The sequence below is a fragment of the Urocitellus parryii genome, chromosome 8 (assembly GCF_045843805.1).
Source record: "Urocitellus parryii isolate mUroPar1 chromosome 8, mUroPar1.hap1, whole genome shotgun sequence".
Classification (NCBI taxonomy): domain Eukaryota; kingdom Metazoa; phylum Chordata; class Mammalia; order Rodentia; family Sciuridae; genus Urocitellus; species Urocitellus parryii.
The window spans coordinates 23,036,100-23,060,122 of record NC_135538.1 but is presented as its reverse complement, the minus strand read 5'-3'; the positions used below and the strand labels follow the sequence as shown (position 1 = coordinate 23,060,122).

The 24,023-nt window shown below is 37.9% G+C and overlaps 1 protein-coding gene and 1 non-coding gene across 2 annotated transcripts in view; one reads left to right on the top strand and one right to left on the bottom strand.

Moving 5' to 3' along the window:
- Positions 1 to 24,023, top strand: part of Adgrg6 (adhesion G protein-coupled receptor G6) — a 134,817-nt gene that overhangs the window by 105,814 nt on the left and 4,980 nt on the right. Inside the window, exons 19-24 of the mRNA XM_026397618.2 lie at positions 2,136 to 2,263; positions 3,181 to 3,449; positions 4,728 to 4,824; positions 7,893 to 8,176; positions 20,327 to 20,428; positions 21,140 to 21,292. Coding sequence (XP_026253403.2) covers positions 2,136 to 2,263; positions 3,181 to 3,449; positions 4,728 to 4,824; positions 7,893 to 8,176; positions 20,327 to 20,428; positions 21,140 to 21,292 — 1,033 coding nt within the window. The remainder of the gene's footprint in view (positions 1 to 2,135; positions 2,264 to 3,180; positions 3,450 to 4,727; positions 4,825 to 7,892; positions 8,177 to 20,326; positions 20,429 to 21,139; positions 21,293 to 24,023) is intronic.
- On the bottom strand, positions 5,753 to 5,864 carry LOC113189032 (U6 spliceosomal RNA). The gene has a single exon (XR_003301605.1). It is a non-coding gene; the product is annotated as a U6 spliceosomal RNA (small nuclear RNA).

Here is a 24,023-nt window from a genome sequence, read left to right as displayed (position 1 = left end):
TATGAGTTTATGATTGTACATTATTTTTCCTGTTGCCATCTGATTAAACAGTTAATTTTATATATATATGGAAATATGCATCTTTAGCATTATCTTTCCATTTTATACCTTGGCTGTTTTTATAGGATTATAAATTGCTTTAAGAAAATCTTGCCAAAATTCATCCTTTCTGGCCATGTGTTCATATCCTTTCAGCTTTTCCAGACCACCAAGATTTTGCTAAGAGTTTTTCTTAATTTACAAACTCTTTATTCATTTGCATAGATTTTTCTGAGTCTAAATTTTTCCCATGACACATTCACCCAGAATCATATCTTCCAATCTACAAATGTGTGAGGGATTTAATGTCCTCTACTACATTTCTCTGTAGTAAAACTGACTTTCATATTTTGAACATTAGTGTATTTTCATGTTGGCTGGTTCAGAGGGATAATATATTTCCATTCTCCAAAAGTTCAAAATAGCATGAGAATTGTGTGTAATTGGGAATCAGTAAAGAGCCTTAATTTTTATTTTAAATTTTGGTTTAATTGAGGTTTGCCAGTCAATTGCCTTATCTAGGTGGCAACAGAGGTTTTTTTAAGAGGTAGTGACATATCACATGGAGGTCCCTCAAGACTGTGATTCAGTTCTCTGGCCTATGCTGTCCTGCGGTGACTGAACTGTGGTGAAGTAGCTTGTCCAAAGTCAAGTGGCACTGACTTAGAACTTCCTACAAGGTACCATGGGAATCCCATGTGCCCCAGTGTTTTGAGGAATTCTTGAATTAATAAGATTGGAAAGGGCCCCTCTGACTTCCAGCACCTGCTTCTGCTGATTTCCATCACTTTGTGCATAAAGGTACTATACCTGTTCCTTACTGCATCAGTCATACCTGGAATTCACTCTTCTTTTTTTTTTTCATTTTGCACAAATGTACACACATAGAAATACCAGTAGCTCAATGCCTATGTGAGGAGCAGATTTCTCTTTTTTTAAAAAAAAATATTTTTAGTGAAAGAAAATTTTAAAAAAGGTATTATGGACATAATGCCTTTATTTATTTATTTGTTTGTTTGTTTGTTTGTTTAATGTGGTTCTGAGGATCAAACCCTATGCCTCATTGCATGCTTGGCAAGCATTCTACAACTGAGTTCCAACCCTAGCCCAGGAGCAGATTTTTTGACACTTGGTGAATATTAAAGAAAAATAACCTAGAGGAGGAAAAAATTTTGTTACAAGACCTAAAAGTTTAAACTGGATGTTTAATAAATCCCTTCTCTAAGAATGCTGAAGTTTTGAACATTTGCATGATAGAAGTGACTTTCTCCTCCAACTAGGATTGAGTAGTTGATCTTAAGATTTATCCCTATTTCATTCCCCTATTTAAGGAGAAAAGAAGATTTTCCTACCAGGTTTAGACTTCGCAGGTCTGCCTAAGTATATTGAAATTAATGCTTCATAGTAACATGCTGGAAAGTGTGCTAATCTGAAAGAATATGTCCACTCCACTACAACCCGAACACTGTAAATTGCCTCCTTTCAGGTCTATAGGGATCAAAATGCTGTGACCCAAAACCTCTTAGTGGCTTCTCATTTATGAAGAATAAATAAATAAACCACCACAACTTCTGCACACCAAGCTTTAAACTGACCACAATTAAAAGCCTCAACACCATCCTTAGAGCCACACCCTCGTAGCCACCACCAGCTTCTAGTTGTCTCCTGGCTGAGCACCTTCAACCCAGCAAGGAATCTAAGGGTAGGAGGGTCTGGCCACATGGGCTCCCGTGGCCTCCCTTTGTACTCATGCCCCAGTCCTGTAAATATTATAAATGGGTCTAATAACATTATGCATGGCAGCTACCTCCTCTCCAATTTCAGTTGGCTGACCTGTAGTTTTATTCTTCACCTTAAGCTGGAATTCAAGGAGCTTGGGTAAGAAAGTAATGATAAAAATACAATGTGCACCTGCTTTGGTCAGTAATTCTCTTTCACATAGTGACCCACGAGAGTGCAAAAGATGGCAATATTAACATTGACGTCCATTGTTGTGTTATCCCCTGAGATTCTGTATGATGTTAGCAGTGAACTTTTAGTGGCACAGTGCATCACTCTGGAAGAATTTTAACAGCTTCTTCCCATGTCTTGTGCAGGACCTTCCAAGAAGCGCCTCACAGATCGACGCAAGAAACACGAAGGTCCTCACTTTCATCACCTATGTCGGCTGTGGAGTATCTTCCATCTTTTCAGCGGCAACCCTGCTGACATATGTTGCTTTTGAGTAAGTATTTATCTGTCTGCCAAGCCCAGTGCTAACTGTTCCAAATGTGAAAGAGAAAATTGCTTTGGCTCTTGAAAACAATTATATACTCTGTGATTCATGCCGGGTGGTTCACTTTTCAAGTTCAGGTTTCTCCTAGTATCACACAACATGAATTTTCTAGCTATGAATCTTAATTTGTAATCACCATACTTCTATTTATAAGATGGTTTCACTGTAGATTAAAGATGATTGACATTTAAGTAAATACAAAGTGTAAAAAGTACTTTGTACTTTCTTCATTGTACAGATGAAAATATTTTTAAAAGATGAAGGTATTTGCCTCAGTCCTGAAACAGGAATTTAAAAAAAAATAGGAGGATCTTTAATTCATTAAAAATTAAGAAACTTCAAAAAATTGAGGGGCATTAGTATTTTAATAAAAATGTCATTCTTGTACTAGAATTTTTCCTGGATTAAAAAAAAGATATCTGAAAACCAGTTGGGAATTTTGTGCACAATTGGAAACAGTTTTGCAATAAAATTACTATTCAAAAAGTTTTTATAGGCTGCCAAATACTCATAAATATCTTTAGCCCTCTGCATAGTGGAACCATGTCATAAAGATGGGGCTTTCTCAACTATTACACAGTTGCAGAAGATATGAAGTTACCCCCATGCTCAAAAAAATGATAAATGAATAGAAGGAAAATCAACAGAATAGAGGTGAGGGGTCAGGAGGGGGAGGAGGGAAGGGTAGCCAATAGGAACTGGTGTTGAAATGGAGCAAATTATGTTATATTTGCATTTATGAACAGGTTAGAATGAACCCCACAATTATGTAAAACCACAGTGCTAAATAAAATACTAATAAAATAAAAAATTTAAAAATTATTTACAATATGTGTTCTTGTGTGTGTATTTTTCTCCCTTTTTAGAAAACTGCGAAGGGATTATCCCTCCAAGATCCTGATGAACCTGAGCACAGCCCTGCTGTTCCTGAACCTGACCTTCCTCCTGGATGGCTGGGTCACCTCCTTCGGCATGAAGGGACTCTGTGTTGCAGTGGCTGCTCTCCTCCACTTCTTCCTTCTGGCAACCTTTACCTGGATGGGGCTGGAAGCCATTCACATGTACATTGCTTTAGTGAAAGTATTCAACACTTATATTCGCCGGTATATTCTAAAATTCTGCATCATAGGCTGGGGTAAGCCTCCTAAAATTTTTTTGACTTTGTTCTTTCTATCATGAAAATTGCCCAATTCTCATAAGAAAATCCAGATTTCTAAAGAATAATACTGTTGAGAGAAATTCCAGCATTGTGAGTTATGTAGATTAGAGATACATATCCAAAGGAAGGAATCCTCCGAACTATCTTTAAAAACCCTTCTACAGGCTGGGCACAGTGGCGCATGCCTGTAATCCCAGCAGCTCAGAGGCTGAGGCAGGAGGATTGTGAGTTCAAGGCCAGCCTCAGCAATCTGGTGAGGACCTAAGCAATTCAGCGAGACTCTGTTTCTAAACTAAAAACAAAAAACAACAACAACAACAAAAAAAACTTCTTCTACAGTACTCACTAAATTCAGGAGTAAAGGAGAAGCCTTAGCTCCTGACTCACCACCAACTCATTTCCTGAGCTCAGAGCCAGCCCACCCAAGTCTGAAGCAGCAGCTGGCCAACCACGGCACATTTCCATTATACCTCCTGATATAAAGGCCAGCTGAGACTCCTCACTGTACTCATCCCTAAACACATGCCCATGTTGTGGAAACCAGAGGAAGAATGTGAGTTTTGTGTGTGCAGCTAGCAGACTTACAGAATTTTTGCCTTGAACTCCATCAGACATAGAGTGGAATTATCTCGTCTGGCTTCTTTCTTTGTCTGGGTTGTATTATTGGGCCTAACCTTTAGAACTTTCTCAAAAATCATTTTCAAATGATAATATAGAAGCCTGAGACATTCCCAAGATGTTCAGCGCCCCCTTAGGAGGCAGTAAAAGCTTTGTTCAGGGAATAGGGCTGGCATACATTTCCCCCGTAAATACATACATGAATATGGTATTGATTCTCTAGAGAGAAAAGAGAAGACTGTAAAGATTTTATATCCCTGTTGTTCCCCCCACACTAATTTTTCTAAAGACTTGCTTTATCCAAAAAGGGGGGAATTGGCTGCCATTGTTGTATCTGCCTGAACTCTGATGGCCTAATGAAAACTACATTGGCTCATGCTGGATTCGATAGAATCAGGTTTGGGACCTCTAGTAAATTCAGCTAAGCAAATAGAACTTTAATTGTTGCCAAATGAGTTTCATGTTCCACTCCAAGGAGAGATTTTTTGGTTGGTTCTAACCAAGTTGCCACTTCTAAGAAGTTTGTATGCTGTGGTTGGGGGAGGGGAGGTTTCTGCTTTCTTGCAATTGTCCATCTTAAAAATCAAGTTCCAGATACTTCTGAAGAGCTGTGCATGTCCTATCTTTTTGTAACAGGTTTACCTGCCTTGGTGGTGTCCATTATTCTGGCAAGCAAAAATCAAAATGAAGTCTATGGAAAAGAAAGCTACGGGAAAGAGCAAGGTGATGAATTGTAAGTGATATGAACTTGGGGAACTTACTTGTGAGGGACATACTCTTGTTTCCTTAAACTTAGTATTACGTTCCCATGCCAGAGTGAGGCTCTCATTTTAAAAGGTTTTAGTTCATTCGCATCACATTGTCAAGGTCTCTGCCACACCCCAGATGGGTTTATTTGAATGTCCTGATGTGTTCAAGCTGCTTTTCTTTTCTTTTTTTTTTTAAAATAATCAATTAATTAATTTTCACTAGGTATATATGACAGCAGAATGAATTTTGATTCATTGTACACAATTGCAGCATAACTTTTCATTTCTCTGGTTGTACACAATGTAGTGTTGCACTATATGTACAGTCATACATATACCTAGGGTAATGGTGTCCATCTCATTCTACCATCTTTCCTACCCCCACTCCCCCTCTGCACCCCTTCCTCCCCTTTGCCCCATCAAAGTTCCTCCATTTTTCCCATGCCCCGCCCCCATTATGGATCAGCATCCGCTTATTAGAGAGAACATTGGGCCTTTGGTTTTTTGGGGATTGGCTTATTTCGCTTAGCATGATATTCTCCAACTCCATCCATTTACCTGCAAATGCCTTAATTTTATTCTCTTTTAATGAAGAGTAATATTCCTTTGTGTATATATACCACAGTTTCTTTAATCATTCATCTATTGAAGGGCATCTAGGTTGCTCCAACAGTTTAGCTATTGTGAATTGAGCTGCTATGAACATTGATGTGGCTGCATTACTATACTATGCTGATTTTATTTTTATTTTATTTATTTTATTTTTTAAGGAGGACAACAGATTTAGTTTTATTTCAATCAAATCACAACACTTTGTTTTCCAGCCCCTGAAAAGTTCAACTACAATTTTCTATTACAGATTAACTTTTAAAAGGTTTCCTGTGACATTACAGCAAGCCTCTTTTTTTCCCCCAAAATATGGAACACTTCACAAATTTGCGTGTCATCCTTGCGCAGGGGCCATGCTAATCTTCTCTGTATCGTTCCAATTTTAGTATATGTGCTGCCCTGCCGAAGCGAGCACTAGTATGGCAATTTTAAATACTTTGGGTATAGACTGGGGAGTGGGATAGCTGGGTCAAATGGAACCACCATTTGACCCAGCTATCTAGCTGCTTTTCTATGCTAACATGATACTCCTCCGTCATTGGGGAGTTTAGGAGCAGCATAGGATACTGCCTCCTCCCTCCAGGAGACCCATCCTATTTGAGAAAAGTCCACAGTAGTCCTACCTCCTGAGGCCCACACACATCTTCAGGAGAGTTCAGTAGCAGTGTCTTACAGTGAATGACTCAGTGCCAATGTGAGTGCTATGGAGAAATGGAGAAGATGGAGAATAGGGAGTTCTTGAATAATTTGGAAAATTTTCTTCACACAATGAGCTTGCTGAACTTCAGGTCTTCTAGTGTTTGGATAGGGGAGTGTGCTCTTGTATCTTATCAGTGATACCACGCTGCTCCGTGTCTGTAGATTAAATGGATGCTGAGCCAGCAAAGAGCTTTCTCCTTCTGCAAGGAGGTCCATAGCACCACCTGTCCATGCACATTTCCTGCCTGGGTCACACAGCTGTGTCCTGTCGGTGGTCTCCTGTGCACCCTTCCCTCATGGTCTTCCTTTCTTTCACATTTCTAACATGACACTTGAAATACCCCACAGGAACTAGGGGGAATGTTGGACCTAGGTGGAAAATTTTAGGATTAGAGGGACTTCTATGTGTAATGAAAAGTTTACCTCAGGGATAAGTAGTGCTATTTGTGACCTTAATAAAATATGTTACAAATAAAATAAGTTAATAAAATAAGTTCAAAATACAGGAACTAAAAATGTGTTAAAATTTCCAAATAAAGGAACTTACAAAGTATGTTAGCCAGTTCTTACAGGACTTTAAAGCGCCTCTTAGTAATTTGCTGTGACATCAACAATTTCTCATTTATTGAGTATTTACTATATGCCAGTAGGTTCTAGGATCCCAAGATGTTCAAGACAGCTTTTGCCTCCGTGGAGGATAAGCTCCAGTGTGGAATACTCCAAAATGATGATCATTTACACTTGAAGTTAAAAATAAACTCAGTTACATTAAATCATTCATCCAACTGTACCTAAGAATTTCCATAGCATAAATTGGGTACTCAGGCATCTGCACATTATAATGCAGGTCAACTTTACCCATAGAATACTTTACACAAGTAGTTTTCAAATTCATTTCATTTTCTCATCTGTATGTCATTCTGAGTGTTAAATATATAGTATATCCTTCTTCATCCAATAAGAATGTTTTATAATTAATGTAAATTTTATAATTGTACACAATAAGTGTCCATGTAAGAATGTCAAAATTCTATAAGGTGTTGTCCCAACTAGACTAGTCATATTGATAGGAATTACTTTGCTGTAATGAATTCATACTTAGTTGTGACTTAAATAAGGAAGAATTAACTTCACATGATAAGAAATGTGGACGTGGCATTCAGTGACACTGAATTTGTGTCTACAGAGTTAGGGGCCAACAATTTTAGAGCTTTCTGGGCCTCTAGCTCATTTTCATGTTTAAATACAAAGAAGAAATAGGGGCCTTGCCAACTGAGACTCTCAAGAAAAAGCTATCCCCAAAGTCCCTTAGCAGATTTCTAGTTCCATATTATTTTGTAGAAAAATCTCACAGGGATGCCCCATAACAACAGTGAGCAAAAATGAGTGCTTCAAGTTCTCATTCTTAGAGTACAAAGCACACTAGAGAAAAGTTCCAACATAATTTGGGGTGAGCCAACCAAGCTGTTCAAATACCTAATTAGAATTCAAGAAGCCACTTTGTTTTCATTTTCATGTTGACTGAACTAATTAGATATTAAGATGGTGGCCATCCAAAACCAAACAAAAAACCGTCTATGAAAAGATCAAAGAAGAAACTGAGGGCCAGGGAAGTGAAATGACTTCCCAAAGATTTTTAAGAGAGAAGTCTGCAGTCAGCCCAGGGAAGCCAAGAGAAGTCTTAAGTAAACAGTCTAAGGTAATAAATCTCTTTTCCTTTCTCATTTCTTCTTCTCTCTCTGAGCTGTTGGATTCAGGACCCAGTGGTATTTTACGTGGCCTGTGCCGGGTATTTTGGAGTCATGTTTTTCCTCAACGTCGCCATGTTCATTGTGGTGATGGTGCAGATCTGTGGGAGGAATGGCAAGAGAAGCAACCGGACCCTGAGAGAAGAGGTTTTGAGGAACCTGCGCAGCGTGGTCAGCCTGACCTTCCTGCTGGGCATGACTTGGGGTTTTGCTTTCTTTGCCTGGGGACCCTTAAATGTAGCTTTCATGTACCTCTTCTCCATCTTCAACTCACTACAAGGTAAGATATACGGTACCTGAACAATTTCAGCTTTCTTATGTTTATAAACAGCTTCCTTTTGGACTTTGTTTTGTCACTGTTCTTAGTATTTTGCACAAGTATAGGCACAAATGGGAACCAAAAAGGTCATTTGAAAGGTCTGGAATGATAAATTGTCAGTTTTTTTTTTTTTTAAATTAGTGATGTATCCCAAGCACCTATGGCAGTGCCTGAGATAGTAGGTGCTCAATGAACATATGCTAATGCATGAATGAACATGGAGCAGGAAGGTATCTAGTTGAGCCCCCAATGACAAGTTTAAAGGGCACCAACACTTTTTATCTTCTTTCCATTGGGATGAGTATTACTCTCGATGAACTTGTCCAATGTTGCTTTACAATGTGTGGCCAGATAAGCATTTGGAAATATGTAGGGACAGAATCATTTCACACTTGAATCCTTGACTCCTTGGATTTCAAAATACATACCAACTCTTATTCAGAAACTTTGTGTCTTTTCATGAGATATGGCAGGTAGTTTATTTTTTTGCGGGGGAGGATGGCAATATTGGGGGTTGAGCCCAGGGCATAGTGCATGCCAGAGTCATGCAAGCATTCTACTACTGAGTTACTTCCCCAGCCCACAGTTAGTTCAATGTAGCAAACATGTGCCAATGGCCTTCTGCATACAGAAACTCATGGCTTCCCTCCAGGAGCTTACAGTCAGATTTCTGATTCCACAATATTATGCCCTAGTATAGTCTATAATGTATTTAACTTATTTGGGGGAGGGGTGGAGTACCAGGTCATGAAGCCACATCCCCAGCTCTATTCTATTTTGTATTTTATTTAGAGACAGGGTCTCTAAATGAATTGCTTACTGCCTTACTGTTGCTAAGGCTGGCTTTGCACTCGCAATCTTCCTACCTCAGTCTCCTGAGCTGCTGGAGTGTGCCACAGTGCCTGACAATATATTTAATTTTTAAGATTAACTGTATACAAATTACTCTTAATTAAATGACATTCATTGAGATATCAGATATGTCTGTGTGTTTGATAGAACTCTCCAGGTCAGAAGCACAATGAGTTCAACACCTCAAAGAAATTGGATGGGTGCTCCCTGTAGGTATATTCTGAGAAAATTCTAATCTACCTCTAGGATGGTACTGTTCATTGCTTGTCTTCCTAGGTCCATTACTAGCTCATAAACTGAAAAAAAAATGTCAACAAGTAGGTTCTTGATGATTGTCAAATGGATTGCTGTGTGAAAGAAGGGACCAACTCTGGGCCTGTAAATCCAACCTGAGACTCTTCTGGCATAAATATACATTAATTAGTTCAGCAAATTTTGTTTGAGTTCACTCTCCCATAACAGAAGACATATACAGGCTTGTTATCATTAGTAAATAGAATAATAAGCTCAAGGGCATCTCCAAAAGCTGGAAACCGAGTATGTAGCAGATAAGTACATCTCCGCTGGGATCTCCTATGAAGTGAGTATTCCTCTATTTAATCTCTATAATATACGCCATCAAAGTGCCTACATAAATATTGACAGAGGTGTCCATTGACATTAAAAATTCCATGGTTTTACGTTTCAGGATTGTACATGAAAGGCCCAGGGATCTGCCAGCCCCACCTTGGTTTTGCTTTTAGAATTTCCTGGCGATGTCAGCAACCTCCAGCAGCTGCAGTTGTCTGTGCAGCTCTGTTTCCATTAGGGAGAACTGGGATGTTTTATTTTTCTCAGCATGGGTCTCCTGTCAGGAGGGAAAAATGTTGTAAACCTTCATCAAGTCAGGGTTCTTCATAAATCACCGACTTTTAAGACTGATTTTAAATTATATAAATTCAGAACAGATTTCTGCACATCCAGTGATATTAAAAACACCTCCTAAAAGGGAAATTTAAATTAAAAGGCAGTGATACAGAGCACATGAGCCTACCAACAACTTCTTACCAGCCAGGCAGTACAAAAATGTCTTGGGATGCTATGGAAATTTACTTAATGGTTTTTATTAGTGAATCATTCTTCCAGTTGAGGCTTTGTTGTCAGGAGTCTGTGCTTTATTGAAAGAAGCTTGTAGGAGCTAGACAGTTGGGCTTTTGTTGGTAGTAGTGTTGTTTTGTGGTCCTGGGGATCGAACCCACTGAGCTACATTCCCAGCCCTTATACAGCTTAAAGAAACAACTGCTGGAGATGGAGGCTCATGCCTGAAATCTCAGCAACTCCACTCGGGAGGTTGAAACAGGAAGATCAGAGAATTAAGGCCAGCCTCAACAACTTAGTAAGACCCTAAGAAATTTAGCAAGACTCTGTCTCAAAATAAAAAATAAAAAAGGTTGTGATTCTGTGGTAAACTACCTTTGGGTTCAATACCAAGTGCGAATTAAAAAAAAAAAGAAAAGAAATAATACTACTAAGTGACTGTAAGATTTAAGATGAACCCAGGTAGTATTTTGGCAAACTATGTCTATTGCCTTTCTGGCTAGCCTTTTTATTTTATCCAACTTTTTACTTGGGACCTTTGCTCCATGGAGCTTCCATTGTTCTAGAGGACACGAGTGCTAATCAAGTGCATTGTACATGAAAAGCACCTTGTAGTGTTGCAAACATATGACAGAAGACATGAGGTCCAAACTGAAATCTGAAGGATCATTAGGAATTAACTAGAGGAAAACTAGGAGTGGAAGTTGGGTAAAGAGTATTTCAGGCACAGGATACTTCACAAGAGCAGTGGGATGTACTTGAAAGCTGTTGAGCATGTGACATGACATGATCAGTGGTGCATTTTGTAGAGATGAAGCTGGATATAATGTGGGGACGGGGAGAGAACATTCCAGTAACATGTGTAAGGAGAGCAGAGGGAGGCTCTTGCTGTGGTCCCCCATAAGGTGGCCCAATATTTTAGACTTTTGGTGGGATAGGGAGCTGGAGAGATGTAAACAGTCAAGAGAAATATAGAAAGTATGCTCCTACAAAAATACATAACATTGGTTTGGCTGTTAAACTTATTTTTCTAGAATGATCAGGGCAAGGAGGTTTTTTTATTTTTATTTTTTATTTATTTATTTATTTTGGTAATGGAGGTTAAACCCAGGGGTGCTCCACCACTGAGCTATATACCCCAGCTCTTTTATATTTTTGTTTTTAGACAGGATCTCACTAAATTGCTAAGGCTGGTTTCTAACTTGAGATCCTCCTGCCTCAGCCTCCTGAGTTGCTGGGATTATAGGTGTGCACCACCTTAGCCTGCAGGGTTGTCTTGTTAATGTAATGTTATCGACAATGGATGTTTAACATTGTAAGACTCCACAATGGCTAAACATTTAGAATGTGCCTCCAAATTCTGAAAACAAAGACAATACTAAACAAGTTTTAATCTCTGTCAGACAGAGTGTGTCGCTAAGCATCTAAAATTCAGCAGGGTTCCTTATTGTGTGTGCTATGTGATACCGGGCATTGACAGAGGTGGGACCTCGGGGCTCCTTGTTAGAGATGAGTCCTCTGTGATACTGGAGCACATCTGTCAGGGGAATGGCTTTTGATAGGTTTCTTTGCATGTATACCTCTCCAAAAATTTGTTCAAATATGTTTATACAACCATTTATCTTTCAGGATTCTTGTGTGCAGATACACGAGTGTGTGCAAACACACTTACATGTATAATTATATAAGCACTCACATTACTGTATAGTTTATTAAACTTACATGTTTTATTTTACTTTTTTTAAGTTTCATACATATTGGTATCTTTATATATACTTACAGACAGCCACATAATAAAATTACCAAAAATCATGTGAAATGAATATCAGAAAATTACTATAATCTATGTGGCCATAACTAAAATTTTACTTGAATGAACAAGTGAATTTACTAATTGAATCAAAGCTGAAACCAAGTTTATTGTTTTTTAATTTTTCATGGTATATTATTTTGTTCTTTTTATGTTATCTATTTCACTTAATTAATTTGTATAATAGTCATTCTGTTGCCTTTTTCCTAAAAGTAAAAGATAAATAAGACTTCCCTTAACACAATGCAATTATATACCTACCTGACTTGCTATTTTGGATCTTCTCAGATTAAGACTGGTGGAATCTTGTGTTAAAATTTTTAATTTTTTCTAAAATATACAACTTCAGAAAATTGTAGACAAATAGTTATGCAAAAAGGACAAATATTTGACATAAGTAGATGATACTTTTCATTGAATTATATTTTAATAATTCATCTTAAATAAAAGGCAGTTCCCTGGTCACTAAGAAGATCTTGGCCAGCATCCTGTTGGACATCGGTCTCTTGGCCATATCCAATGCACTTGCAGAATTGAGCTCTTGCCTTAACATGCAGCCTGTGCGACAGCTGCTTGTTATACAGGTGATGAACTCTTATCTCACACTGTACTTTGAATTCATCAACCGTACAAAAGTATTTGACATCAGCAATTAGATTAGGCTTCTCCAGTATATAGGGAAGTTTAACTTACCTGAGATGTTCATCAGGATGTCAGTCTAGCTCCATATCAAGAGCTTGATCATCAATTTCCCTTTTCCAGAAATGGGAAATGATATTAATAGCTCAGGCACAACCAGAATATCTGAAAGCATAAAAAGATAAAACAGTTTTGCACTTAGACGCTGCTATGGAGAACACAGGAATATTGTCAGTCTACACAGAGATAATGTTTGCCACTAATTATTTTGATGACCCAGAGTAACAAAAATAATATGTATTTGTATAGTGCATGGAGTTTACCAAACACTTTCAAATAACATCTGTGATTTTATTCCTTCTTGCAAATCTGAAAAATGGATGCCTAAGAAAAAAAATGTTGTCACCATTTTATAAAGAAACAGGCTCAGATGAGTTAATGACTTTCCCAAGATCAATTTGAGTCTGATGGTGATATATTTCAACTATAGCATATATGAAAATGAAAATAACACATTATGAGGGGACAACATATAAGCAGACTAAACTTACTGTACCTTCAGTTTTTTATTTCCAACTTTTAAAAAGTGTATATTTAATATCATTAAAAATTGCTAGTAAATATACATTTAATAAAAATATAATTTAATATCTTATGCTTATTCAGCAAAATATCATTTGGCAAAATGTTATTATAATCTAATTGGTAAACTAAGAAAGTTAAGTTATGAGGTAAAGTGCATTAAATTTCACCTAAGTCTCCCCTGCACCGGAGACTGAGGTCCGGAACCTCATGAAAGTTAAGCTGTTATATAATCACACAAAACATGGATCAAATTGGTGTCAAGGTAAAGAGATCGTCCACCTTTCAACCCACCTAAAACCACATCATGTTGGCTAAAATATTACACATGCAAGGAAATAAATTAGTCATCTCTTAGCAGGGCACTTGGTGCCAAAGAAAAATAATTTGCTAAAGGGCACCTTAACCATATGAAAGGAAGACTTCAAGAAGTTTTCAAAGACAGCCATAAACCTTAGAGATGCAGAGCCCAGCAACCAGCTGGCTTTGTCTGATGACAACAGTATCCAGAGGCGTGGGTGCAGGTGTGCTGGGGAACTCAGGTCATCCAGACCATTTCTGTCAGTTACCTAGAACACAGGCCTCTTCTGCCCAAATACTTGCCTTGATTAACTTGACCCATTTTCCCATCAAAACTCCAGAACCACTCTGTTTTTATGGCCTGATTAGGACACCAGGGACTCATTATTACTTGCTCTGATTCCATCCCATATCCCTGGAACTGCTTATGTCTGCAGTCTTCCTAAATCTTCTAAGTCTTTATCTAAATCTTTCTAAATCTTCATCATCCAGATTAAGAAAAAGTCCACTTAGACTATTTGTCCAAATCTGTTGCTGATGATTCTGCCAAAAAAATGTCAGTGGCCGTGAGTTGTTAAAGACTTAACCCAAGAGAAGACGACTTGGAATTGTTTGTCATTTTCCTTTCCACCTGGGTTGTTGTGAAGTGGCCTTTTTACACCTATGAAAGAAAGACATATGTGCCGCCTTGAATTTTACTGTGTGATAATATCCAAGAGAACTGTTTCTGGCAACTTTTTAAAAACTTTTCATTGTCAGGCTAAAGACCTGAGAACATTGGACCAGAAAGCCACATGTCATTTCCTGAATCAAGTTGAGAGAATGAGTTCTATGAAGGAGCCAAACTTTTAGTCCAAATATCTTAAGTATATCTTTTTATTTCCTCTAAGATGCTCTACAAAGACCAAGATTAAGAACACACCCAGACAATCTACAGTGAATAGGATGCCAATATTTAGAAATAGACTTTTTTTTTTAAAAAAGCATGTTACTTGAATGTGTTCTGAGGCTGATTACAGGATCATATGTTTAAAAACAAAACAAAACGTGACCCGATGAGAAGTTTCAGAGTGTTCCTCTGTCCCTTTGAGACCTTCCTTCAGTGTGTGTGCTGGGCCAGCCCTGGCCTGCAGAACCCTTCTAGGAGACTCCTGCAGGGGGCGATATTACATTCTTTCCTAACAATACCCATAGACAGGCCTAGGAACACCCTCCATCAGTTGAAAGTGTTTCTCATTTTCAATGAGAAAGTCATGAAATTTACTGAGGATTAAGACATTTTGATTCTTGTATTGTAATTCTTTTTTTTTTTAAGTAAACATAAACCTCTGGTTAGTGAAAGATGGAGGGGTAGAGAAGGCAGGAATCTGTTCATTTAAAGCTGGTTACAATTTGTCTTTCTTTTTCTATATGGAATACTTTCATATAAGAGAAATAAAGAACCAAGGTAGTTATCAGCTTGAAGAAACTAATGCTAAGGAACTCTGTCTTGGATCCATTTGAGTGATAGTAGTTCAGGCTAAAATTCACCAAAAAAGGACCATTGTGAGATATCTTGTGTGAGATAGGAAGGTTTCATGAAAGCAGCACAAGCCAATCAAGATGAAGTAGAAGCTTTTAACTCTAAATTTCACTTTAATTTTAGCTTCCAGCTTTTGTGGACCATGTCCCTGTCTGTGTGGTCAATGAGATAAGTTTGTGTGATTCCTGGGTGACACAAAGATGTTCAAAGGGGCAAAAACTGATAGAACAGAGACAAGAATGAAAACTGAGATTCCCATGGAACTCTATTAGAGTTTCATGACTTTAGTTCTGCTTCAGACACCACAATCTATAAGGAGATGGGGAAACCTTTGGATTTAAGAGGGGATAGCCCTCCTTCGTCCATTCTCTCTTCTTGTCTGCCATTCCTCCCTGAAGAAAGGCATCCAGTTTGTCTGCCTATCAGCATATTTTCCATTGTTGATCTCTGAAGAGAGTAGAAGGAATTCTGTTATAATATTCATTGCCAGACTAACTTAAATTCATGTTGAAAGGGCTCACTGCTACAGATATTAAGATAACCTTTTTGGTGAATTTTACTCTGATTTAAAATGGAAATGTATCTCAAGGCTAAAGGATTCGCCCTATTTATATAATAAATGTAGTACCTTAGGATTTTAAATGTATTCATTTCTAAGAATTCTAACTTCTCATGCTTGTTACCCAATTTTATCCATAGCATCACAATTCCTAGTGAAATATGGAGCTTTTATGCGAACTCTCTCTGTTACATAATCTTAGAGGAGCTGTTTCAGATTTTTAATCTAATTTACATACCAGTATCTCTGAAACATTTTTTGGTGCCTGTATATTTACAAGCAATTGTGGTTGCTTAAAAATATTCAATGTCATCTCATATTATGCAATTGTGATTTAGAACGGCATTACATAACCTAAAAAATGTTTTGTTAAGTCAGTTTATTTTGCTTTTAACCTCATAATTTCTGTCTGGGGTTAGCATTTGATTCTCAGAGTAATTCATGCTTTTGCTCCCAGCAAGGCTGGAAAGGCAATTCTGTGATGTAGGTTTCTTCCAGTGTCCTCAAAACACCAGACACAAACAACCTCAGAAGTTTTTTCCTCCCATATATATGAACTGGATAATGCAAATCAAAACTACATTGAGAGTTCATCTCACTCTAGTTAGAATGATAATTATCACGAATATAGCCTGCTTCTGAGGCTATCTGTCTGTGGAAGAAAATCATTCCTTACTCTGAGACTTCTGCACTTACATAGGCCAGGCCAGCATGCAAGCAGGTGTCTCCTGAATATATGTAAAAATAAATGCTGGCCAGGATGTGGGGCAAAGGTACACTCAGACATTATTGGTGGGATTGCAAATTGATGTAGCCACTTTGGAAAGCTGTATAGAGATTGCTCAAAAATCTAGGAATGGAACCACCATTTGACCTAGTAATTCCCCTCCTCAGTATATATTCAAAGGATTTAAAATCAGCATACTTCAGTGACACAGCCACATCAATATTTATAGCAGCACATTCAACAATAGCTAATCTGTGGAGCCAACCTAGGCATCCTTCAACAAATGAATGGATAAAGAAAATGTGGTGTATATACACAGTAGAGTATTACTCAGCCATAAAGAAGAATGACATTATGGCAATTGCTGCTAAATGGATGGATCTGGAGACTATCATGCTAAGTGAAATAAGCCAACCCAAAACACCAAAGGTGAAATGTTTTCTCTGTGTGGAAGCTAAACCGTAATAAGTGGCCCTGGAGCCTCCTCCACCAACAGCCTTTGTTGAATTTCCCTCAGGCTTCCTCTTCCTCCATCTTTCTCTCCATAACTTCCACCAGCTCTTGACAACCTAAAAGGATCTGTTAACCTGCTCAAGTTATTTATACACTTTTGCTTTATTACACTATTGGTGAGACAAAGTACGTTTGCTTATTAAAAGGATTTTCTGCAATAGCAAACTGGTTAGGAAATTTGGTAGCTATATGGGAAGCTGTTGAAAAACAGTCAGATTCAGCCATCTGGAGTGTAAAGATGAGGTTGGGCCAGTGGTATCTTTGCCCTTGTTCCAGAGAGGACAGCCCCAGCAGCCTGCTTCTGAGGCTATCTGTCTGTGGAAGAAAATCATTCCTTACTCTGAGACTTCTGCACTTACGTAGGCCAGGCCAGCATGCAAGCAGGTGTCTCCTGAGAGCTCTTCCTCCCAACGGCAGCACAGGGAGCTCCAGGAAGGGCCTGGCCTGTTTGCTGGCTTTCTGAACAACTGAAATTTGTTTCATGTTTATTAGAGTTTTCCTTTTGTTAAATTAGAACTTCCCTACCCTGAGATAACATTTCAGACAAAATAAATAGGTTGCTAGGATATAGTTCCTTCACTAATTACCTTATTGCCAATAAAGTAAATGACATAATATATATTTACATAGCTATATATAAATAACAAAATAAAAAGACAGTAGTTTCACAAATTATATAATTACTATATATATAATATATATATATTATATATATATATCTGACTACATATAAAATGATAGTAATAATAATAAAAATCATGACAGTATTACTTCACTTTAGTCACTGAATGCCTTAATTATACTTCTTGGAGATAAATTTGCTTGGAACCACCCAGGAACTTTGTGAAGGGCTGTTTATATATTTGAAATCAGTGAAAAAATATAGTGAGCATTTTCATAGTAACATTTCTCTTCAAAGCAAAAGTTAATCATTCTTCAGTAATTTCAATGAGACTCTGTAACCAGTATCTCATAAGTGCCAGGCCCTGTACCAGGGATCATCGATGGCCAAAGAGAAGCTAATTGAGAGGATAATCCACCAGAGCCATTTCACTGTGTTCAGGACCCATCGTGTAGAAATCTAGCAACTCGTCCTCTTCATGTAATTACTTCTAAAATAAAACTTTGGCCCAATTTGAGTTAAGATATTAAAAAAATAAACCATGGAAGTGTAACCTTGGACCTATTTTGCAAATTTATATCTATAAAGAGATATACATAAATACTTTTTCCCACTTTTTCAGTTATACAAGCTACAATGTCATTTTGAGATTTCTCCATAGTCAAAAGGAACAGATAAATTTAAATTATCCAGTGAAAGAGCTTCAGTAATTTTTACTTGTATGCCATTCCATGCTAGACCCTTGACTCCATGAATTCTAGGATTGTTGACCTTGTTCATGATTGACCCTCCAGTTCCTAAAACACAGTGCTTCCTACTTAGCAGAGCTGTATAAATAGCCACTGAATGGATAACTCTTCTTGGAAACTTTCTTCACCTCCCTACTCAAAAGTTCAGTTCAAGCCCCAGACCCCCTAGAGAGCTCTCCCCATGTGGATATGTGGCAGATTATTAGGGCAGAACCTCAGCAACTCATTGATGGGCTTTCCAGAAATGTTAATCTTCAATCTATTTTCATTGTATTTCCATCAGCCCCTATTCTGTGCACTGCTCAGTACTACTTTTAGTGCTCCCCCACCTCCAAACACATGTAAAATTGGAATCTGCTCATGTAGACTTGATGATTGTTAACTTACGGCTGCCATGGTTTATTCATTCCGTGAACATTCTTTGGGTTGCTGCATAGTGCCTGACATCGTCCTGGGAACAGGCAGCATAGTGTTGAATAGATAAATATCTCTGTTCTCTTGGAGCTTATTATATTCTAATAGGAAACAACAATCAAGCAAAAAAAAAAATATATATATATATATATATGAGGGCTATAAGACTATCGAGCACTATTCAGTGCTCAAAAGAAAATAGGTATGTGAAAGGGAGTGAGAAGAGGTTAAATGGAAACATTTATCAACATTTATCAACGGTCGTCAGTTCATCCTCGACCTGAAGGAGAAGTAGGAAGCAGCTTTTGAGAGAGCTGAAGACAGTGTTCAGCATGATATTGGGCAGGAATGAGCCTGATATACTGAGAAACAGAAGGTGGTGAGAGCGGTTTGAGGGTCATGTGGAGGAACCTTCAGTTCACAACATCTGGGGTTTGAGATACAGCCAGATAAAGATGTCCTAGAAGCAATGTCGTTGGAATCCTGGTGGTGTATGGGGAGAGAAGCAAGTGGAACCAAGCAGAAAAATCAATCTTGAGCCTCAGAGATGATGTTCTTGTAGTTTAGAAGTTCACTCTCTACTGCGACACTGGAGCCCCAGGAGAGATGGAGAACCAGGACCGAGTCACAAAATTGTGTTATCTTTGAGGAGTAAAGGAGAATAATCTTCTAAGGCAGTAGAGAAGGAATCCCCATAAAACTTGGAGAAATTGGCATTGAGAACAAAGGACTCTCCCATTGTTTGGCTGCTTCCGGAGACTTGTTAAGAAGCCACAGGAATAGAGTACGCAGTGTTGGAGCTGACACTCCCCTGCTCGGAACAGTCACAGGGCATAGGGTGTGATGGCAGCCTGTGGGGATAGGCTTGGAGGAGAAGGTGGGAAACAAGTGGAGGCAGCAAAAGGTAATAACCACTTCAAAAAGTTTTACTGAGGAAATAAATGAAGTTGAAACTAAAAGAAGGGAAAATTTTTATGTTTTTTTTAGAGTTACTAGATTGTGCTTATTAGGTAATAGGGAGGACTCATATAGAAAATAGGGGAAACTGAGGCTGCAAGGAGAAGGTTAAAAGGGGTTGGCCTGCAAAGCACAAGTGACACAGTGTTTGATAGGCCCAGGGAGTGGCTGTAAATATGAAGACTATTGCCCAATAAGGAGGTGTTTCTGTGTTAAAATGCTGAGAATCTGAATTGGGCCAAGTGGAGTCAGGATTTTTCTGGTTTGAGGTGTGTTTGAACCACATGTAGAAATAACCATTTTTCTAAATCCCAACCTAATATTCTGATTATAGCTATAATAACCTACCTATGTAAAACAGCTCAAGTTAGATAGATTGAAACAGACAATAAGTTTATGGGTGGTTTTTGTTTTTTCTCTCTTTTTTTTATTCTATGAACAGTTTTCACATGCTTTTAAGACAGAAATAAGGGAAATAGCAAATGCTTTTAAGTTGAATGTAGCCTGTTTCAGCATGGTTTTTAAGTAAGTCGTAATGAATGTGGAACAGAACAGGCAAAGACAGAAATCAGATCCATGCAGTGATTCTGGTTTTATTTGAGCCATTGTGTTCTTTTCCATAGGATTAAAATGTCTACTACGCACTCTTGATATTCCTTTCCTTGGATCTTTGTTTCTTGTAACGTAGATATAAAAAATTTAAATTAAAACAAATACACATATTTTATAAGATTTATCTTTTAAAATGTGTCAGTTGGCCTCAGTGTTTGTATTTTCTATTGTCACAGGATTATTTATTTTTATCTTCCACTGTGCAATGAAGGAGAATGTCCAGAAGCAGTGGAGACGTCATCTCTGTTGTGGCCGATTCCGATTAGCAGATAATTCAGGTAAAGGGGCAGGTTTGTCATTACGTATTTATCTAAGATTAACTGGAAACACTTGTCAGTCATTTTCTGTTGTCAAAGCAGCCCAGGCCCCGTGGGAGCAGACTGTAGAAGTAGAGCATGTGAAGATTCTTAGTTGGAATCTTGGAATATTGGGGCTGGAGAGGATCTGAGAGCACTAGATACATCCCTTCTACCTGCAGACAAGCATGCATTCCAGGCAGCTTAAATGATTTGCATAAGATTTAATGTCTAATTTGACAGCTCAGATTATCCACTACACCAGACCCTCCTTTCCACACTTTTGAAGTTCTGAATTACATTTTTAGGTGAAGAGATTATATCTCAATTTAAAAACATTTGAAGAAAAGGGTTATTTTTTTTAAATTACTGTGGTTACTTCTGACCCTAGGATACTGATGCAAGATTTTAAATAATATGTACATAGGTTCAAAGTAGGAAATTTCAGTTTCTTCAGTTTATTGTTGTTGATTATTTTTATTTATCTAGTTTTGGTACCAGGGATTGGACCCAGGAGTGCTTAGCCACTGAGCCACATCCCCAGTCCTTTTCAGTACTTACTCTAGCTATTGTTGGCATGTCAGAAAATCAGATGCTCCAGATAGGCAAAGCAATGCACTGATAATATTTTTAGGACACAGTATATTATATTCCTTGTAAAGGAGATTGATAGAATGATGTCATTTCTTCCAGATTGGAGCAAAACAGCTACCAATATCATCAAGAAAAGCTCCGATAATCTGGGAAAATCTTTGTCTTCAAGTTCCATTGGTTCTAACTCAACCTATCTTACATCCAAATCTAAATCCAGCTCTACCACCTATTTCAAAAGGAACAGCCACACTGGTGAGTGCTTCTGGCATCATAAAGTTCTTTTCTGGTCCAGTTCTCACGTTACATTTCCATGGCAGAATCAGCTCATCCGGAAGTTTGATGCATCACAGTGCCTGATAGAGTGCTTATGTTAGATTTACGAATATAAAATCTATCTGAAGATCTTCTCCAGCAACTTTATGAATATTTTATTCTCTTTAAAATTTTATAATCCATCTATTCCTGCAAACCATATGATGAACCGAGCAGTATCATAACTTTATCATTTGATTGGAAACTTAGTTTTCCTTAAAAATTAGAATATTTTGTCTAAAAAGTTAGCATTTTTATTTTTAAAATGAAGAATTTATTACAGAATATTTTAGGATGGTGTGAAAGTACCCTACAGGGTGGCGTGGGAGCAGGAAGAAGGGCTGTCTAGGACGTGTTTTATTTACAACTTAAATCCTTAAGCATTGGAAGCCTTGTTGGCAACTGTTCCTTAGGTCACTGATAAAATAGGAAAGAGCAGAGGGCAGTACTGGGTAGGTGACAGGACTGTAAGAAGCGTGAGGCTTTCTTCATGTCTTGCCTTTTTATCATATTCACGGCAGCCACAGAATCTGTCACTGAGCATGTCTGTGGATGATCCTCATGACACCGTGGAAATAATATTTTGTGGTACTTGGTGGTCACTTATTAGCATGAGGAGCTGCCATCTTCTAATAACTTTAAAGGGAAATAATAGAATTGCTACTTTTAAAGACCAATTAAATCTGTTGGCAGGCAGCTCTTGACACTGAGCAAACACTACTTCCTAATTAAAGCTACTTCTGAAAGGACAAATGGAAATAGCTTTTAAATTTTCTAATTTGTTTAACAATTACCTATAAAAAGAGGTGAATGGCACAGAAAAGATGGATATTCAACTTTTTGCACAGAGGGCAAAAGCCAGGTGATGTGCCTGTAGTTGTTCATACTGGGAATACTTGGATGACAGGTGGCCCAAGTCCTTACATAGTCCCTCCTTGTACCACCTTCCCTGTCTTGCCACTGGTGTGGCCCCTGCTGGGAATTATGGTACTACTGTGGAGGAGGTTTGAATGTTCAAAGTTTTTTTTTGTTTTAATTCCAAAATTAAAGATCTATAAACTCAGAGCAACTTAGAACAGCAGTTCTTAAAGTTTCTTGGCAAGACATTTGTGGGGAATTAAATGAAAGCTATGGATTCTCTTTCTGAATAAAGTGCAGGCTTTATACCAGAGATTGAACCCAGGGGTGCTTAATCACTGAGCCACATCTCCAGCCCTCTTATTTTTATTTTGAAGCAGAGTCTCGATAAATTGCTTAGTTCCTTACTAAGTTGCTGAGGTTGACTTTGAATTTGTGATCCTCCTGCCTTAGCTTCTTGAGCCACTAGCATTACAAGTGTGTGCCACCCTGCCCAGATTTTTGTCAAATGCACATTTTTTTGCCTAAAATTAAGAGGCCTGTTCACCCTTACTTGAGAATACCTGTGTGAGGAAATTGATGACAGGTGTACAGCTTAAGATTATTCTTTCTGCTTGGTAGTTCCCTGGAACAAAATCTTTTACTTATAATGAACATTTTAAATTTATTTTTATTTTATTTAATCAAACTTAAAAGTAAACACTTAATTTCCTGTATTTTTGTTTGTTTGTTTGTTTGGTACTAAGAAGTGAACCCAGGGTTGCTTAAACACTGAGCCATATCCCCAGCCCTTTTTTATATTTTACTTAGAAACAGGGTCTCTCTGAGTTGCTAAGTGCCTCACTAAGTTTCTGAGGCTGGCTTTAAACTCGAAATCCTGCTGCCTCAGCCTCCCTAGCCACCAGGGTTATAGGTATGTGACACTGTCCCCAGATAAATTTCCTTCTCTTTCTAAAATGAAAATAATTAATATGTTGTCAGTAAGTTATGAGTGAATAGGCACTAGACTAATTAAATTGTTTTCCTCTTACCACAGCTGAGAATAGCTAGCCTAAAGAAATTTCTCTTATAAGGGGGAAAAGATAAAAAGGTAGGTCTTCAGGAATATCAGATATTTTTGAAGTAGTAGGAAAAGACTGTTGTAGGATCCTGGGGAAAATTGACTAGAAGATACTAGAGGAAATGCAGAAATGGCACACTATGTTGTTTCAAAATGGTATTTTTAAAAATTTTATTGTTTTAAGAATGCATTCATGTTTTTATCTTTCTCTTAACCAAACCAAACCAAAACAAAATGAAACCTTTGGGGCTGAAGAGCTGTTGGCCACTAGCATGAGGATATAGTGAACTTTATGTTTATTGTTTATATGATATAACAAATTTGGTTACTCAGTTCTCTGTGGGACAGTTCTCGGTTCTGGGAATCACTAGGGTATGCAAGAAGTCACTGCATATCTTCTTGGATATCTAGTTGGTTTATTTCTTGGAACTGATCCCGACATTCATATGTTTATGGTGTAGATAATTCCTCCTAAGAGCATTTCTTCAACAAAAGTGGATCATCCAGGTAAACTTTTATCACTTTTTGAATGCATGAATTTTTTTGCAAGGTAATAAGAGAATATTTGCATGGATTAAGCTAAGATTCTTGCTGCACCAGCAAAATGGCTTGTTCTTTACAATACTTTTCAGCTAGCACAATGATATTCCTGCACTGAGCTGGAATTTTCTGAAATTTCAAATGGCAGCGTGCTGTGCCGGCTCTTCTCTGCATGGGGTGTGCAAGCTGCTCCTTCTAGGAAATGTACCATGC